Source organism: Petromyzon marinus, chromosome 49 (genome assembly GCF_048934315.1).
Source record: "Petromyzon marinus isolate PM22_M1 ecotype Great Lakes invasive population chromosome 49, UKy_Petmar_22M1.pri1.0, whole genome shotgun sequence".
Classification (NCBI taxonomy): Eukaryota; Metazoa; Chordata; class Hyperoartia; order Petromyzontiformes; family Petromyzontidae; genus Petromyzon; species Petromyzon marinus.
Window position 1 is genome coordinate 3,421,023 of NC_133715.1, and position 20,550 is coordinate 3,441,572.

General features: G+C 45.3%; 1 protein-coding gene across 27 annotated transcripts in view; it reads right to left on the reverse strand.

Moving 5' to 3' along the window:
• Positions 1 to 12,300: 12,300 nt before the first annotated feature.
• LOC116952887 (interferon alpha/beta receptor 2-like) overlaps positions 12,301 to 20,550 on the reverse strand; it is a 46,236-nt gene continuing 37,986 nt past the window's right edge. For all 27 annotated transcript variants that reach the window (XM_076074601.1, XM_076074602.1, XM_076074604.1 and 24 more), the window contains 3 exons: positions 19,604 to 19,778; positions 16,845 to 17,011; positions 12,301 to 15,453 (listed from right to left, as the gene is read on the reverse strand). In XM_076074601.1, coding sequence (XP_075930716.1) covers positions 15,325 to 15,453; positions 16,845 to 17,011; positions 19,604 to 19,778 — 471 coding nt within the window. In that variant the 3' untranslated portion in view covers positions 12,301 to 15,324. The remainder of the gene's footprint in view (positions 15,454 to 16,844; positions 17,012 to 19,603; positions 19,779 to 20,550) is intronic.

Here is a 20,550-nt window from a genome sequence, read left to right on the forward strand (position 1 = left end):
CGTCACTGCGCACCGCCTCCCGCCACGTGACGTCACCGCGCCCCCATCCCGCCGCGTGACGTCACCGCGCCCCGCCTCCCGCCGCGTGACGTCACCGCGCACCGCTTCCCGCCGCGTGACGTCACCGCGCACCGCCTCCCGCCGCGTGACGTCTCCGCACCCCCGCCTCCCGCCGCGTGACGTCACCGCGCCCCGACCTCCCGCCACGTGCCGTCACCGCGCCCCGCCTCCGGCCGCGTGACGTCACCGCGCACCGCTTCCCGCCGCGTGACGTTGCCGCGCACCGCCTCCCGCCGCGTGACATCACCGCGCACCGCCTTCCGCGGCGTGACGTCACCGCGCACAGCCTCCCGCCGCGTGACGTCACCGCGTACCGTTTCCTGCCGCGTGACGTCACCGCGCACCGCCTCCCGCCACGTGACGTTACCCCGCGCACCGCCTTCCGCCGCGTGACGTCACCGCGTACCGTTTCCTGCCGCGTGACGTCAACGCGCACCGCCTCCCGCCGCGTGACGTCACCGCGCACCGCCTTCCGCCGCGTGACGTCACCGCGCACCACCGGGCGCTAAGCGGCGTCGCCCCGCCCCTGTACCGCGTGACGTCACCACGCACCGGAGCTTTTGACACAGGTCCCCCGTGTAGCCTGTGACAGACTGTTGGGGCAAGTGCACCTGGCCTGGCACACGAGGGGAGTGGGTGGCCAGCGACCAAGCCCGGCCGCCTTTGTCTCCCCAGTGGCGACTTTTTTTTTACTCACCCTCACCGGGTACCCGTTTGAGGCTGAGTAGACCTAGGGGGAGGCACAGGACCGGTTCAAATGTATAATCAAAATATAATCACTCTTCTTTGGTTCTTTCGGTAAAGTCACGTAGGTAGAAAATAAAATAAATCACGACGTTTCGGGCGCAACACAAGCGTCCTTCATCAGGTGGTTCATCAGGTGGTTGCTTTCCCACCTGATGAAGGACGCTTGTGTTGCGCCCGAAACGTCGTGATTTATTTTATTTTATACCTACGTGACTTTACCGAAAGTTTCAGTTTTCAGTTTCAGTTTAATTTATTTTGGTATAGCCCCTGTGAGCCATTCGGCTCTTGAATCGGGTGCAACCACAACAAAACAAAAAGACGAACAAGAAAAAATCTTAAAGTGACTTTGTGTGACTGTGCAAACAGAAAATCCATGGAAAAAAACTGCTAAATATTCATTTCTAGATTTGAAGCTTTCGTGACTGCAAGGATCCATACTCTTTGGTTCTATTCGGTAAAGTCACGTAGGTAAAAAATTAAACAACAAAAATCACGACGTTTCGGCCACTCCAGCGCTGTCCTCCAGACAGTCTAGTCCCTTCACCTGATGAAGGCCGCTTGTGTTGTGGCCGAAACGTTGTGATTAAATATTCCTGAAAAAGCACCGCACACCACCAACGCTGTGTGCAACAAATCCCAGCGGGATGCAAGTCAAACAACAACAACCACAACAACCACAAGAAAAAAGAGTTCAACGTGCGTACAACACGTTTATAACAAGTAGGCTTTCGCGACCAAATATTATCCATAATAAATGTGTTTTTGGGTTAGATCGCGTAAATGTAAACGTGTCGCCAAGCCAAAGAACCAAAGAGTATGGATCCCTGCATTCACGAAAGCTTAAAATCAAAATGTATAATCGTCACTCACCGGTGGTGGTGGTGGACGTGATCTTGGCCGGGGCAAGGTTCGCAGTGCTCCCCGTGAACTTCACCAACAAAGGGACCGTCCATAAATGACGTCACGCACCTAGGGGGTGGTGGGGGGGGTCAGACCTTTGTGACGATGTGTGACGAGGTGGGGGGAGGGGGTTTGAGAAATGTGACGTCACATCAAAATGCGCAACTTTAAATAAATATAGACAACACGTTCTATTTAATTAAATAGACTTTTTTTTAAATAAATGTTTTCTCCTGCAACATCAGAGTGCAGCGCCACATTAAATACGCACTGCAATGACAATAGTTTAAAGCGATTTGAAGCATGTTTTATATTTTTTTGTGGGGGGGGGGGGGGCAGAGCTTTGTGACGTCATATTTGAGGGAGGGGGGTCTCACTTTTTGTGACGCCGTGTGACGAAGGGGGGGGGGGGGTCAAAAATCGCCCAAAATCGCGTGACGTCATTTATGGACGGCCCCTAAACATCACGAAACAGTTGCTAACCATTTGGCCAAGCGGCGTCTTGTGTTTGGCTCAACGAGGGTGCGGCACGGGCTGGAGAAGAGAGGGAGCTGATGCGCTACGGGGAGGATGTGGAACTCGGCGGACTTGCCCGTGACCTGGCACGAGCGGTGTCAAGATCGGCCTCTGCGTGGATGGAGGAGGAGGCTGGGTGAAGGAGGAGGAGGAGGGGGCTGGGTGAAGGAGGAGGAGGAGGGGGGCTGGGTTAAGGAGGAGGAGGCTGGGTGAAGGAGGAGGGGGCTGGGTGAAGGAGGAGGAGGGGTCTGGGTGAAGGAGGAGGTTCCTGTGTAGTTTGGGAGGCAGTTGCCCTCCAGCAACGGCGGAGGGCGCTCGAGCGACGCTCAACAACAACAACTACAACAACTACAACAACAACTACAACAACTACAACAACAACTACAACAACTACAACAACAACAACAACTACAACAACAACTACAAAAACAACTACAACAACAACAACTACAACAACAACTACAACAACAACTACAACAACAACGTAGAAATAAGAAATAATAAGAAAATTACAAAATAGAATTATATTTTGATTTAAAGCTTTCGTGACTGCAGTAATTCATATTCTTAGTTTTTTCGGTAAAGTCACGTTGAAGAGAAACAACAAAATAACAAAATATATATAAAAAACAATAAAAATTCTCACGACGTTTCGACCATAACTCAAACGGTCATCATCAGGTGTGTCGGTTTGCATAAATTTATTTTGAAAACGGCATATTTATTTATATATATATATATAAAAATAACGTTTGCGTCACGCGCAACGATTGGCTGTTTGCCAGGACTAGTCCATCTATTTTTTGAAAAGAGGAGGGGGGAGACGAAATTTGTTTTTTTGTATGCTGTCTGAAAGCCACTGTAAGCGTGAACAATCAATCAAGAACTGAAATGATTTATCAAATCTTTCCAATGATTGCTAAGATAGAATCCATCTTCTCGGTTGAAATTGTCTCTGTGTTTGTATATGTGGATAGCCTCATGAACGAATCTCTCATGGAAGCCAGATGGCTTACAAAGAACCTCCGTCTTGGAAAAGTCAATGGCATGTGAGCCTACTGAATTAGAACAATGATCTGCTACGGCCGAGGTGTTGGTCCTACCGTGTTTAAGGTCTGCTTTATGTTCACGAATGCGGTCCGAATTATGGCGTTTGGTTTCTCCAATGTAACTACTACCACAGAGGCAACTTAGTTTGTAGACACCAGGGTATTGTATGTCCGGAATCACATCTTTTACAGACGGAACCAGATCACGGATTTTATGTAATGTGTTGAAACGGACCTGGATCTTGTGTTTATTCAAGATTTTGGAGATCTTTTTTGTGATCCCAGCAATGTAGGGTAAAGTGATGGTTTTGAAAGGCTCCTCAAGAGGGTTCTTCTTCATGGTTTGAGTGATAGCTTTGCGGATTGTATAGTCGGAGTAACCATTAGCCCTAAGAGCTTGGTGTACGTGCTTGAGTTCACTGCTTATGTGTTCCTGGTCGGATATGCATTGGGCTCTATGATACAAAGTCTTGATGAGAGAATTCTTCTGTGATGGATGGTGGTGGGAATCCGGTTTCAGATAAGCATCCGTATGGGTAGCTTTCCTGTAGACAGAGTGGCTCATTGAACCATCAGGTCTCTTTTTAATTAGGACATCCAAAAAAGGTATCTTGCCATCTATTTCGACTTCCATGGTAAATCTGATGGCTGGGTGTATGGAATTGATGTGGTCGAAGAATTGGTCTAGAGCAGGCCGGCCATGTGGCCAGATGACAAAAGTGTCATCCACGTACCTCTTCCATAAGGTTGGGCGCAGAGTGGCAGTCTGGATGGCGTCAGTCTCAAATTTCTCCATGAAAATGTTAGCTATAACTGGAGAAAGGGGGGAGCCCATTGGGGTGCCCTCAGTTTGTTTGTAGAAAGTTCCATTCCAAGTGAAGTATGTATTGGTTAAACAGTGTCTCACCAGGGGGGGTACCTCAGTGTTTAGTCCTTGATGAACCAAGTCTTCAATGATTGCAATGGTGTCAGGTACAGGAACCTTGGTGAATAAGGAAACTACATCAAAACTGACAAGCAGGTCGTCTGGGGACAGGGAAATACCCTTGATTGTTGATACCAGGTGAGTAGAATTTTGTACCGCAGAGGTGGTCTTTCCAGTGAAAGGACGCAGGATTTCAGACAAAAAACGAGCTAGTTTGTAGGTGGGGGAGCTGATAGTAGAGACTATGGGACGAAGAGGTGTATCAACTTTATGTATTTTTGGTAAGCCGTATAATCTTGGTGGCCTGGCAGCAGAAGGTTTCAACGAAAACTGTTTAGATTGATCAATTAATGCGGTTGAATCAGAAATTATTTTGTTGGTTTGTGTGACGAGGCTGTTGGTGGGATCTCTTTTTATTTTTGTATAACTACCATCGTCGAGTAATTCTTTAATTTTGTTGTTGTATTCTATTTTATCCATGATGACAGTAGCATTGCCTTTGTCAGCTGAGAGAACTACAATATCATTCCTCTTTTTTAATTTATATAATTCAAAACGCTCATCTTTGCTGAGGTTGCTAGCTGGCATCTTAGCGTTTTTGAGGGTTGCAGCGATTTCAGATCTTGCTACGTCTGCAGCGATGTGACCCAGGCCCCTGAGAGCAACGTCTACTTGGGCAATTATATCATTAACTGGTATGTGTTTAGGTGTGACTGCAAAGTTTAGACCTTTAGCTAAAACGGATTTCAGACCTGAAGAGATGCCGCGACTCTGGGGTAATACCAATCGCATTTACACTCACCTCTGCTACTGTAACTTCTTCTAATGCGAAACGAATTCTTTTCAAAACTAGCTTAGCTCTTATCTCAGAAAAAATCAGACTTATACGCACAGAACTAGATCAGTTAGACAAGACACTCTACAAATCACACTTATCATTGACGGCAATAATGTCCACATCGGGTTGGGAACATGTAGACAATATGACTGCCTCTTCAGCTGCCACTATGTCGACCAAATGTAAGGACAACCTGATTTCCAAATTTAACCTCCTCTTTAACAAAAGACCGGACCCACACCAAAAAGTTAGACGTTAATAAAGTCGTAATTAATCGCAGTAACAGTTCTATTTCCGATGGTCTGAAATCCGTTTTAGCTAAAGGTCTAAACTTTGCAGTCACACCTAAACACATACCAGTTAATGATATAATTGCCCAAGTAGACGTTGCTCTCAGGGGCCTGGGTCACATCGCTGCAGACGTAGCAAGATCTGAAATCGCTGCAACCCTCAAAAACGCTAAGATGCCAGCTAGCAACCTCAGCAAAGATGAGCGTTTTGAATTATATAAATTAAAAAAGAGGAATGATATTGTAGTTCTCTCAGCTGACAAAGGCAATGCTACTGTCATCATGGATAAAATAGAATACAACAACAAAATTAAAGAATTACTCGACGATGGTAGTTATACAAAAATAAAAAGAGATCCCACCAACAGCCTCGTCACACAAACCAACAAAATAATTTCTGATTCAACCGCATTAATTGATCAATCTAAACAGTTTTCGTTGAAACCTTCTGCTGCCAGGCCACCAAGATTATACGGCTTACCAAAAATACATAAAGTTGATACACCTCTTCGTCCCATAGTCTCTACTATCAGCTCCCCCACCTACAAACTAGCTCGTTTTTTGTCTGAAATCCTGCGTCCTTTCACTGGAAAGACCACCTCTGCGGTACAAAATTCTACTCACCTGGTATCAACAATCAAGGGTATTTCCCTGTCCCCAGACGACCTGCTTGTCAGTTTTGATGTAGTTTCCTTATTCACCAAGGTTCCTGTACCTGACACCATTGCAATCATTGAAGACTTGGTTCATCAAGGACTAAACACTGAGGTACCCCCCCTGGTGAGACACTGTTTAACCAATACATACTTCACTTGGAATGGAACTTTCTACAAACAAACTGAGGGCACCCCAATGGGCTCCCCCCTTTCTCCAGTTATAGCTAACATTTTCATGGAGAAATTTGAGACTGACGCCATCCAGACTGCCACTCTGCGCCCAACCTTATGGAAGAGGTACGTGGATGACACTTTTGTCATCTGGCCACATGGCCGGCCTGCTCTAGACCAATTCTTCGACCACATCAATTCCATACACCCAGCCATCAGATTTACCATGGAAGTCGAAATAGATGGCAAGATACCTTTTTTGGATGTCCTAATTAAAAAGAGACCTGATGGTTCAATGAGCCACTCTGTCTACAGGAAAGCTACCCATACGGATGCTTATCTGAAACCGGATTCCCACCACCATCCATCACAGAAGAATTCTCTCATCAAGACTTTGTATCATAGAGCCCAATGCATATCCGACCAGGAACACATAAGCAGTGAACTCAAGCACGTACACCAAGCTCTTAGGGCTAATGGTTACTCCGACTATACAATCCGCAAAGCTATCACTCAAACCATGAAGAAGAACCCTCTTGAGGAGCCTTTCAAAACCATCACTTTACCCTACATTGCTGGGATCACAAAAAAGATCTCCAAAATCTTGAATAAACACAAGATCCAGGTCCGTTTCAACACATTACATAAAATCCGTGATCTGGTTCCGTCTGTAAAAGATGTGATTCCGGACATACAATACCCTGGTGTCTACAAACTAAGTTGCCTCTGTGGTAGTAGTTACATTGGAGAAACCAAACGCCATAATTCGGACCGCATTCGTGAACATAAAGCAGACCTTAAACACGGTAGGACCAACACCTCGGCCGTAGCAGATCATTGTTCTAATTCAGTAGGCTCACATGCCATTGACTTTTCCAAGACGGAGGTTCTTTGTAAGCCATCTGGCTTCCATGAGAGATTCGTTCATGAGGCTATCCACATATACAAACACAGAGACAATTTCAACCGAGAAGATGGATTCTATCTTAGCAATCATTGGAAAGATTTGATAAATCATTTCAGTTCTTGATTGATTGTTCACGCTTACAGTGGCTTTCAGACAGCATACAAAAAAACAAATTTCGTCTCCCCCCTCCTCTTTTCAAAAAATAGATGGACTAGTCCTGGCAAACAGCCAATCGTTGCGCGTGACGCAAACGTTATTTTTATATATATATAAATAAATATGCCGTTTTCAAAATAAATTTATGCAAACCGACACACCTGATGATGACCGTTTGAGTTATGGTCGAAACGTCGTGAGAATTTTTATTGTTTTATATATATTTTGTTATTTTGTTGTTTCTCTTCAACGTGACTTTACCGAAAAAACTAAGAATAGAATTATATTGTTTCCAAAGTTTTACTAATACTTGTTCGATTTCATGTGCTTCTCCATCTCTCTTTGTCCCCCCTACATGCTAAGGCCTTGGCACGGAGACCCTCCCTGTGTCTCTTTGTTAACTCCCTCTGCTTAGATGTCTGTATATATGTCTGCGGTTCTGTGTTTCCTCTCTCTCTTAAATTTCGCTCTTCTATGCCTGATGATGATTGCTTGCGTTGCAATCGAAACGTCGTATTCTATTTTTTAATTCTCTTATTATTTCTTATTTCTACGTGACTTTACCGAAAAAAACAAAGAGTAATTCCTGCAGTCACGAAAGCACCAAATAAAGTTTGCCTTATGGTTGTTATTGTTTGACTTGCATCCCACTGGGATTTTTTGCACACAGCGTTGATGTACGGTGTTTTTTTCTGGAAGACTTTTCCTGTTTTTCCCTGGATTTGTCTGTTGCGCGTAAGTCACTTGAAGATTACATAATATCATATTATGTAATTTATTATTTTCTATTTCTACGTGACTTTACCGAAAGAACCAAGAATATGAATCCCTGCAGTCACGAAAGCTTTAAATCAAACGTTCTACTTAATTAAATAGACTTTTTAATAGATGTTTTCTCCTACAACATCAGAGTACGCGCTACAATGACAATAGTTTAAAGCGATTTGAAGCATTTTTTTCGGGGGGTGGGGCAGAGCTTTGTGACGTCATATTTAATGGGGGGTCTGACTTTTTGTGACGCCGTGTGACGATGAGGGGGGGGAGGGGGGGGTAAAAAATCGTCCAAAATCGCGTGACATCATTTATGGACGGCCCCTATGTTATCCACCCGTTGCTTTCAGAAAGCCCTAGCATACATTATATTCAGTGTACTGTCATACAAAACACGTCATTTTCATATTCTGTGCATGTATCATTGACCATCTGCTCCTTCCAATTCCCAGAACCCAACAACAACGACACATCATCCCATGGCACCCACTCCCCCAATGACGCCGGGTCTCTTGGGAGCAGCCCGGCGCTACCGCTACGCGAACTTGCGACGTGGGAGCTGAAACAACTTTGGAGGAAATCGTCGTGCATGGGTAGTGCATGTTTGGTAGTACATGTTATTGTATATATCGTTTATTGTTAAATTTGAATCACGGTTCCTATGATCACTGTTACATTGTTTTTATCGCTTTATTTTGGTGATTTCGAAGACGTTTTTGGTTTAGCCGTGTTTGTTTGTTGTAGTACAGAGTTAGACTGATAACTTTAATCTAAATTGTCTTACGGTTGTTATTGTTTGACTTGCATCCCACTGGGATTTTTTGCACACAGCGTTGATGTACGGTGCTTTTCTGGAAGACTTTTGCTGTTTTTTTCCAGGATTTTTCTGCTGCGTGTAAGTCGCTTCAAGATGTTTTCTTGTTCATGTTTTTGTTTGTTGCGGTTGCACCTGAGTCAATAGCCGCGTGGCTCACAGGGCTATTACCTAACAAATGGAACTGAAAACTGAAACGTGGCCTCAAGGTGCACCGAGCCTGGCACAATCACCGTGGTGACGCCACTTATAGGGGGCTAACGGCGGTTGTTTGCTGTTCCGTGTGAGCGTTGAACGTAGGTTTCCTCCTTAACAGAACAAAAAGGCGACACAATGTAACTGGTATTGACCAACATCCCAGACGCGATCTGGCTACAAACGATAGCTCTGCGAAATGGCTTATCACGTGGAAATGTAAAACAGCCAAATACTCTACAACACATGTTGATGATAAACGTGGAGGGGAAAACCCGGTGGACCAGGAGAAAAATCCACGAAGCAGACGGACACATATGATGTGAATATCGGTAGGAACATTCCCGCAGTATTAACCAGGGCGGTCACTGGATTCGAACCTGTGACCCTCTGCAACAACCGGCGAACACCCTATCGCTCGCCGCGTGGTGGCATTGTTGCACGGGCCGGGTGCGGTTTCCATTTGCACGACTGGCTACGTACGGTGCGAAAGAAGTTCAAGATACGGTACATACATGCACGTGACCACGTTATGTCTGCGTTGGAAAATTGTCAACACAGCCGATGCCAGGTGTCTCTGACACGGGTTATACGTCACTTAAAAGGGCCATCACGTGACGAGAGACTAAAGGCTTGTTTTGCAACTTTTATATTCCCACGACGCAGCAAGATTACAATCAGCCCTGATCCACTGCGGGATGACGTCCACCCTACGCCGACGCTATTCCTCGCGGTCCTGCGATGCCCCAAGCCACGTGGCTCCTGCACATGATTAACTGAACAAAGCGCTCCGTCTTCCCCTCGAACGCGTTCGCTCATTTGGCTGCCATTCTGTAGCGTCGGATCGCGTATACACACACACACCGTCGGTATCCACTTACCTGCCGTTCGCCTCTATTCACTTACCTGCAGTTGCAGTCAGAGGTCGGTAGGGTGTGCCGGCCAGTACGAGGGGATAGAGAGGGAGCCGGACCCAAGGGAGGATGGGTTCCCCTCCCCTACTCCAGGTTGGGGGGGGGGGGGCTGGGAGGGGGCCCTTCCAGGATCTTCTGGAAGGTTTCAGAAAGGGGGCGGTACCAGGGGCGGAGGGTCCCCTGGAGGTGTATAAAAGGGGCACCCCAAGTACAGCTCTGGGCAGTGCTACGAAGACTGAAGAGCAGCGAGACTAGGACCCTGGGACCTCGAGCCCGCTGCCCTTGTAAGGGCCGGGTCGAGCTTGGACCAGCGGTCGAGACCCGTACCTTGGCTGGGTCGGGTCAGGATAGCCTCCCTAGTCAGGACCCTGGAACCTCGATACCGACGTCCTTCTAAGGGCCGGGTCGAGCTGGGACCAGCGGTCGAGACCCGTACCCTGGCTGGGTCGGGTCAGGATAGCCTCCCCTAGGACCACGATAGCCGGATGGCTAAGAGCTGAGCTGACAGTGTGTGAGTCACGATCGCTCGGACGCTGTACCTCCCCAGATAGGGGACGTTAAGGAAGTTCTCTGTTAGCTTTATAATAAACCGTGTTGCCTCTACGACAACGTCTCCATCTCCATAAGAACTCACTACAATTCAATCAGTTATCGTCTATTGCCCTGTCCAAGCAAACGTTTCCAAGCAGTGAATGTATGATGTCTGTGCGTTTGTGCCTCGTTCCGTATGTTCCGGGCAGTGGCCATGCACGCCGATAGTCCAGCACTGCGGAGGCGAGGGTTGGTGGGTCCCACAAATGTTGTGAAACTCCCACGCCATGGGCATCCAGGAGACATAACCATGGCTTGCCATGAGAAGGCGGTACGGAAAAACGTGGGCTAATCCCCCATCCGTTTTTACACGCTTTTATTTAACTCACTCCGTCTCTTGTTGTTGTAGCCTCAAATCTTTTAACTCAATTTTAACCCACTTGCCAATGTGGTATCGACTGAAAACTTGGTATACTTATGTCATACTGATGACCATACTATATTCTATCATGAAAAATATATATTTTTAAAAACTTTTATACGTAATGTTTCGGCTTGGGTCTAATTGTCCACGCTCAACTGACGTTGGCTGTAATTGCCCACGGCCCCCTTACGTTGTGGCAAGCTTCGGGGCCACTTCCTGTAGTCGTGGAGTTCTTCAATTACTAGTACGGTACATTTCATTAAAGCGTGTTTTAAAAAAAAAAGTTCTTAAAAACATTACTTATTACTCTGTACGATGGTGTTCTTCTCGTCCGCACGTAGGGTTTCTCCCGGGTGTGGCAGTTTTCTACCCCGTGCATCAACACTCCGTAATGGCTGGAAACATCTTAATATGTAGAGGACCGCAGAGTTTAGCCAATTGTTGGCACCAGGCTCGCCGTCTGGCTGCCGCCTCGCTTTGTCTGCGATTCCTGGCGCCTCCCGAGTCTTCGAGAGGGGTGGGGGGAGGGGCATAAACTGTGCACCCTGCTGTACAAGGTGGTTCATAATAGTTCATAAGTTCATAATACACCACACATGCCGTGTCGGTGTAATTCGAGGTATGCATGCAGGCAGACATGCATAGACCAATGCCTCATTACTAACGATACATGCATAGGGTTAACATAAACACTGTATGTAGGCTTACAATAGCATAACTCAACTTCATTGCTACCCCAATAAATTAAAATTAGGTAAAGGCGCAGTCCTCCAAATGTCTTGCTTGTGCCACTGCCAGCGGAAGGAGCCTCCAGAGGAGACAGCTCTTGAGAACCCCTCCGAGGAGGGGCGGGACTTTGGCCTACTCTTCCACACTGGGAGTCGTCTTACAAGAGATGGGAGTACCAAAGCTTGACCTCGCCACACGCGATCTGCCGATAGGCTGTGGTGTAACCATTTCTATCGCTGGGTTGACCAGACAGCGGGTGGGGGGGGGGGGTAATTTCAAAGATAAATGCATTCCTGCGGAGGGTGCTGGTAGGAACGTTGGGTTGCTCGGTCAATGGCCAGGGTCAATGGCGGCACCACGTGGTGTATTCCGCAAATATGCCTGACTGTGAGGGCGGGCACAAGCCGGAGTAGGTTAAACGTTGAGTTTTATAAGGGCACCACGGGGTGACCAGCCCCTCCCCACCCAGCCTCTCCTCACCCAGCCCCACCCTCCCCTCCCCACCCAGCCCCTCCCCACCCGCCCCTCCCCACCCAGCCCCTCGCCCCCCACCCAGCCCCTCCCCACCCTCCCCTCTCCATCCAGCCGCACCCCTCCCATTTTTGGATTCACGACGGACGGACGGACACAATAATCCCCAGGAGGTTCTTACCAGTAAAATCTTGCATCGTTGTTTCAACTGCCGAGCAGAGAGATCGAACCAAATGCAGTGTGCCAGCATGCCCGCAAACCGAACCCAATGCAGTTACTTTATTTCGCCTGCTCACATCCAATACACTTGACAGGGATTCACATTGACAACATAAGATTGTCCATTGCAACAATCAAGTAAAAACAAGTACAGGTAACGCAACGCACTTGGTAAGTTCGGTACGCGACAGGCATCAACGGTGTTTTATTGTGTGCAAAGAAGTTGAACATTCAAAGTTCACGTATGCGAGATCCGGTGTTTATACGAAAGCACGTGGAGGAATTCAAAGCTAAACAGGATATTGGAATAATATACATTACAAACTAATTTTAAGAAACGGATTCCATCCTTTATGATACCTCCTTTGCCAGGAACAAGATATAGTAATAGGTTTTACCCTTTTAACTTGCACAAAAAACTTGACACCTTTATTCAAGGCATCATGTTTGCAATAACCACAACACAAGCAGTCAAAATGCAAACAAAAGAGACAGCCCTTAAAAGGGTAAAACCTATTACTATATCTTGTTACTGGCAAAGGTCTCATAATGTAAATGCTCACCCCGAGCCCTCAATACTCTGATAGTGCGCTGTTTTTGAGTTGTACGCCTTTTGGCGTCTTCTGGTCCAACACCAGTGGGAGACTAGGCTCTAAGAAAAGCCGTCTCGGGTGTGGACCAATCAAAATCAAGGACAGTGCATATTATTATCAGAGTTGTCTCTTATGTTTGCATTTGACTGCTTGTGTTGTGGTTATTGCAAACATGATGCCTTGAATAAAGGTGTCAGTTTTTGTGCCAGTTAAAAGGGTAAAACCTATTACTGGATTCCATCCTTTTAACCGCAACCCCCCCCCCCCCCCCCCCAATTTCACCATGAATAGATAAGAGGGCCCCCCCCCCACTACTGTTTAATATTTCATTAGCATAGTGGTTAACGTATTTAAAACCAAGGCAGTAGAGTCTTCAGGTGGTCAAAAAACACCCACGTCAACAGAAGTCCACAAGTCCACTTTGTAATGTAACCGAGTGGTGAAGAGATCAACCTTCTGACAAGTCGCTTTCAAGTGGCATCATTAGCAAGGGTACCGCAGTGGCACGCCTTGCACCAAGTCAAACGTGACAATAACTCGACATGAAGTACATATTACCTGCAATGATGTATGGACCAGAAACAAGGTCAATAAAATGGGGCAAAAACTCCATGGGATAAAAACTGTTTAGTGCACATAAGAAGCATGGGGAGGTGCATGGTTGCAATCACGCTGACAGAGACAGAGGAACACACGAACAGGATACAAATCTACGTCTCATGAAGCCAAGCGGATCGCTATGTCCATGCATTTTCCAAAAAGAGTGATCATACTCCGCCATCGGACGATTCCGCAAAAGCAAACGGGCTGGATAGCAAGTTAAATTTACACTCCACGTATTCTTGGTTCTTTCGGTAAAGTCACGTAGAAGGGAAACAAGAAAATAATAAAAATATAAAACAATATATTTTTATTATTTTTTATTATTTTATTGTTTCCCTTCTACGTGGTGACTTTACCGAAAGAACCAAGAATACGAATCCCTGCAGTCACGAAAGCTTTAAATCAAAAATTTACACTCCACGTGTTGATGTTAAATGCGTGACACCGATTCTAATTCATGTTGTCTCGGTTTTGCATTGTAGCACAACTCTCAAACACACACGCTCCAATAAACCGCCAAGTTCTATCATTTCGCAAATTTACCGTAGCTCACGAATCCTCCCAACATCTGCGGGACACGTTGATCCAGAAATCGTCCGTGAATCGCGGGTTTCTGGATCTCTTCCGATGAGGGCTGCCAATTCACCACCCCCCCCGCCCCCCTACACATCATTGTTAAGCGCTTCGCATTGCCAAGGGGTCGTTGGCTTCCATCCAATCCATCCAAATTCGCACTGTGAAGGGTTTGAATAGCCTAGCTGCAGGTAAAATCGCGGAGCTGAAGATAGCAAGAGGCGAAAATAATTTGCCATTGTTTGACAAGGTAGGGAAGATGGTGAATTAAGTTACAAAAACAATTTTAATAAATGGTTAAAACCGGTAGTATCTTACGCAAAGTGCTTGAATAATAATTGCATGGACATAGATAAATGGACAGAAGGCCATAATCGCTGACATCTTTCAGAGAAAGGACATGGCACAGAGAAAGACTTGGATACCGAGTCTCAAAAATGCAAAAACATCCTTCAGCATTGGGCGATGTGTCAGAATTGGCTCAATTTGGGTCTTGAAAAAAAAAAGTATGACCTCGAAATCCGCAAATTCATATGTGGATTCATGGAGTAACTAATCAGGTGATGGATTAACGGAGTCACGTGGCTAATTACTCCTGTAGTCCACGGCTCACCGCAGTGGCGCCTATTTTTTTTAAGATTCCCAGAATAACCTTTGTGGTGGCGTGCCGTGGATTACAGGATGCGCGGTGATATGGTCGCCCCGCACCAAATCGGATAATTGGAATGTTGCTGTATTCATTTCTTAGAACATGTAATCATTAAGTACTATTTTGTCCAGTGTAAACACAAATACTGTACACGCATCGTAAAAATTACACAAGTACTTTGAAACTCCGCACATCAACAACCAGGAAATTATGAAACATTAACAAAATATATGTACGTGTAATATATACATAATTTAAAAAAAGGTAATGCAAAATTGGTTGTTTCCAATGTTTACAACATGTCTTAACCTCAGCAGGCCAATATTATAATATGTACGACGTTTGGGCCAACGGGCCTTTCTTATTCGGTTTGATTAATTTTGAATGATCCATGAGTGTTAAATTACCCAACATTTCTGCTGATCCAGTTTTAAAAAGAGCAATGAGACGTGGAGACATCATTGATAGACAAGGAGACAAAATCGGCATTGTGACGAAGACTCATAATGTAGCATTTGTACAAGAGTGGGAGACATAACCCTAAACTTGTTCTGTCAGTTCAAAAGTGTCAGTGATGGCAAAAAAATGTTAAATAAAAAATAAAACAGGAACGACTTTAGAAGCTATGATTGAAGGCCGAACCCGTTGACAATGTAATCGTCTTCCACGTCGTCACACATGACTTCAACAGTGCTGCAGATGTTCACTTCTTTAATCACATCTTTCTCAGAGATGAGTAGAAACGTTCCATTCTGCAAGCAACACACCACAGCTGATGCTCATGTCAAGAGTAACGAGGCCAGACACTAATGGTGGTAACATAAACAACCTTTTACCCGTGGCACACAATGGGGAAGGGGGTAGATTCAAGGAATGTAACATATAGGAAAAACAATGGAAAGTAATTGGTAAAGGAAGGGATGCCATGACAAAAGACCCCAAGACAAAGAGGGCACGGCTCAAGAAGGGCAGACAAGTGAAAAGTCCCCTCCAAGCTCTGCAGTCCTCTATATAATATAAAACATTTTTTTATTTTACCAGCTAAGGCCCACGGAGCTGTAGAGCGCTTTTTCAGAAGCGACCTGGCCACAAATGATAGCTCAACGAAGTAAGTGGATAATCACGTGGACATTTATTGCAGGCAAAAAATATTCTAACTATATTTTGGGGTTAATCTTTGTTTTTTTTCGGTAAAGTCACATAGAAATAATAAAAATAAAATAAAATGATTTAATAGCATACGACGTTTCGATCGCAACACAAGCAATCATCATCAGGCAGAGGAAACACATAACCGCAGATATATACACACAGACCTTAAGTGGGGGGAATTAACACAGATATACCAGGGGACACAGAGAGAGAGACGGAACATCACACTAAATCAAACAGGGTTTAGCAAAATTTGGAAACTATATAAAGCAACACAAACGGTCGGTTAAAACACAATTAACGCGTGGCTAATTAATTAACGCGTGGTTAATTGTGTGGGAAGAAACCGGAGCACCTGGAGAATACAGACGCAAACAATGCCAAGGTGGAAGCGTCGACAGATGTTACTGCACTCCATCGTATTTTTGGTGAAATGTGGCAAATGTTAACGGGTAGACGAAACCAAACGACACTCTTACCTATTCTTGGGCCTTTCGGTAAAGTCACGTAAATGAATAAACCGTTTAAAAATTAATAAATTAATGCGAACCGACACTTCTTTCAAATGTTTCTTACCGTTGGTTTTTTCACACCTGATGACGACCGTTTGTGTTATGGTCGAAACGTCGTGAGAATTTTTTTATTGTTTTATATATATTTTATTATCGTATTGTTTCCCCTCAACGTGACTTTACCGAAAGAGCTAAGAATATGAATTACTGCAGTGACGAAAGCTTTAAATCAAAATTTCACGTACATAGGTTAAAAGAATATAAAAAAAAATGACAACAAAAACTACGGCGTATCGATCACAACGCAAGCGGTCGTCTTTTTTTTTTTGCTGAAGACGACCGGCTTTGTGTTGCGATCGAAACGTCGTAGTTTTTTTTTGTTATTTTCTTTGAACCTATCTACGTGGCTTTGCCGAAAGACCCAAGAATATGAATTCCTGCAGCCGCGAAAGCTTCAAGTCAAGATTTCACACTCTTACCTGTTTGGAAGGAATGCCCAGGAGAGTTTTAGGAAGTGGCATATCTACTGCAAAGATGTAGCGAGCCATTTTGAAGATTTTGTGTCCCAGCAGCAACAGCGTGAACACGACGGCAAATGAAACGATCACCGAGATCAGGAAGGTGGTGAAAACCACCCACTTGGACGCTGCCCAGAGACAAACACAAATCACGTGCAAATACAGGAACAAAAAGCACTCGGCATTTGTGCATTATGCAAAAACCATCAGCAGATCCTGATGAAGTGCACGGTGGTTCTCTTGGCTCAGGTCACCATCAAAATAAATTTGAGCGTATGTGGCCTGACTGACCGGCAGAATTTAGATGGAGACCGGAAACAGTAGACCAGTTTCGTCCATATTAGGACTCATCGGTATGCTCTTGAGTGTTGCACAAAATCCTCACACGAGGCTGGGTCCAAAGTTGCCACATCACAGGCGACAACCGCTGCATGTCACGTGCTTTTAGCTATAGTACTCCGGACATAGGCATACGTGCGTTAAGAGTTGCCACAACATGACAATATAACGTGGCGAAAAATGTTATCCCCCCGTGTTCAATCCCGACCATGACGCCTGTAAATCTGGAGTTCACGTGTTGTCTCTCCCAGTGGTCACGTTTATTTTTCTCCGGATTCCTCCGAGTTTTTCCCTGCACATTTAGAAGTATGCCTCAATATTATTTGGTTGATAACATAATTTCCCACATGATGATATCAGCCATTTCAATTAGCTATCATGCGTGATCAGGTCACCTCTAAAAAAAGCGGACTTTACCTGGTAAATAAAATAGGGGGAAGAATCTATAGTTAAGGTTTTTAAAAAAAAGACACCGTCATATGTGATCATTGTTGCTCATTTAATACTTTCTAAATTATATTTGTAACATAACCTGATGAAAATGTTAAGAAATAAGAAACTCCGTCATTCGAGTTGTTATCCATTACACTGCATTTTGCTAAATGTTTGTTGGAGTGCAATGGCAAATGATACGCCATCGTTTTGGCAGTCCAGTAAATTACGGAAACTATTTTGTGACGCTTCTGCGTTGCCAGTGGTGCTCGAACACAAATAACAACACCACAAACACTAATTTTATTTTACCAGGTAAGGCCTATTGCGCTATATAGCTCTTTAGCAGAAACGACCTGGCTATCACAAATCATAGCTCAAGGAAGTGGCTTGTCACGTGGTGAAAATTACGGCAGCCCAATACTCTAAACGCACGTTTTCTAAATGTGGAGAGAAAAACCAGAGAAAAAATTCACGCGACCATGGGGAGACATTCAAACTCCAAATATATAGGCGTCAAGGTCGGGATCGAACTCATGACCTCCTGTATACAAGGCGAAGAGAGTTAACATCTTGCCACCGTGGCAAGATCTAAAAAAAAAAATCACATTTGTCAACAATACTGTGGCCTTAAAAGTAAAAATATGTTAATAGGTGACGTTTTGGGCAACAGTCTTAAGACGAAGCATGTGCGATGTAGAAAGGCCATTGACCAAGGCATTGCCTATTATATAGTCACACCTGTCAACCCATACAGTTTACCCGTTTTCTTGTGCAGGGAAATTTTATTTTCAGGTCCATACGGCGTACAGCCGTTTCAATACGGGCAACATGTTTTTGTCTATTTGTTTGTGTTTCTCCCTTGTGATGGGACTTTCTCGGATGAACGCTGAGATTTTTAAGGGCACGGGGTAACCAATGAGTTCTGAATTGGTCTGTAACAAGGCAGGGCACTGATAAGGGGTTGACAGGTGTGTGTATAGTTCGCTATTTAAGGCGATACACAGTGTTGCAGACAAATGTGTTCAGCTTTTCGTTAAAACTACTCGATTATTTTGCGTGTAACTTGACAGCGCGTAGCGTTTATACGCACTGCGGACTCTAAATGAGGGGTGATAGGCAACCAAAAGGCAGGGCTTTGCAGAGTGAACTGCCGTGGAAGAAACTTGACACAATCTTTATTTGTACCAGACGTACAGCTAAGCGCAATTCATTAAAAACCTAAAGCTATGGGAATACAGATATCGCGATCGTCATATGGTGAGATCCAATATCGTATCGCGAAAGATGATATGGCAATGCGAGTGCACGCACACTGGGCATGCAACTACACACACAGACGCACCCCTAACACCAAAGTTCTTCACTAACTTTCAGAGGGTTGGAGGGGGGGGGGAGCACTTTCGCCGATAAGACATCAACAGCACCGAGGGCCGCCACACATTTGAAACCATTGTGAGGTTTGACAGCAGCAGCAGCAGCACGACGATGATGATGATGGGGGGTGTTGTCACTCTCCTTCTAATGTCGGCGTCCGCATGTCAGGGCCGCAGTAAAGGCCGCGGGCCTTGAAATGAAGACCACTGCCTATCACACATCGGGATAGAGCAATCCCCTACGTTACGGACGCATAGCCATTAATTAGCTTTAATTAACCAGCATGGTGGTTTCCTGTTGTCACTCATTCCCCCTTTTCTTTTTCCCCTATACAGCCCCATCCCACCAAAGAAAATGTCATACCTGTTCCGTTCGTACATGTCCAGACTATTCTGGAAAATTTGTGAACACGTGGGTCTTCCCCCCCCCCCTACTGTGCGAGTGTGACAGCGATAGAATCATTCTTCACCCAGCCCCACCATTTACCCCCCGCCCCGCCCCCTCGACCTGACACCCAATTCCCCTCCAGAGTGGAAACTCGAAATTCCGGTCTGCGCTTTTAAGCCTTTTACCTTTCTCCTTTTCGGTTGTGCGGCACACCTGCTGGGACACGGCACTGAACTTGTCCCTGTTATCCACTTCAACTATAATTTGGCCCGTAAAGCAGTACTCGGTGTTGTACTTGATATTTTTGAAGTCCAGGCTGGCGACCTCGGACTGGTAGTACTCGCACTGCTGCTGATGCTCCTGACAGTGACCCACACACAAAAAAAACAGTCACAAGACACTCAAAGACAAAGTGCTGCTAGCGAGCAGCACCTAATGAAGGCCGGCACGGCACACCAGAGGGTGGGTGGGCCAGCAACCACTGCCGACCGCCTTTGTCTCCCCAGTGGCGAATTATTTACACACCGCACCAGGTACTCATTTGAGGCTGAGTTGACCTAGAGGAGGCCCATGACCGGTGCAGATAATCGCCACTGGTGTTGGCCGCGAACAGGAATCGAACTCGGTTCGCTAGGTTTGGAGCGCAGCGCGCTAACCGTTACACTATCACTCCCCACACACACGCGCGCGCATGCTATTTAGAAACAACATTGTTCGATAAAGTCACGTTGAAGGGAAACAACAAAATAATAAAATATATATAAAACAATAAAAAATTCTCACGACGTTTCGACCATAACTCAAACGGTCGTCTTCAGGTGTGTTGGTTTGCATAAATTTATTTTTAAACGGCGCTAACGTTTTTTTTTATAAATAAATAAATGCGCCGTTTAAAAATAAATTTATGCAAACCAACACACCTGAAGACGACCGTTTGAGTTATGGTCGAAACGTCGTGAGAATTTTTTATTGTTTTATATATATTTTATTATTTTGTTGTTTCCCTTCAACGTGACTTTACCGAAAAAACTACTGCAGTCACGAAAGCTTTAAATCAAAACATTGTTCGAGTTTGATCTTGTCAGCAGTGGGTAGCACTCGATGCTCAGAAGTCAAGTGGGGCTTTTAGGCT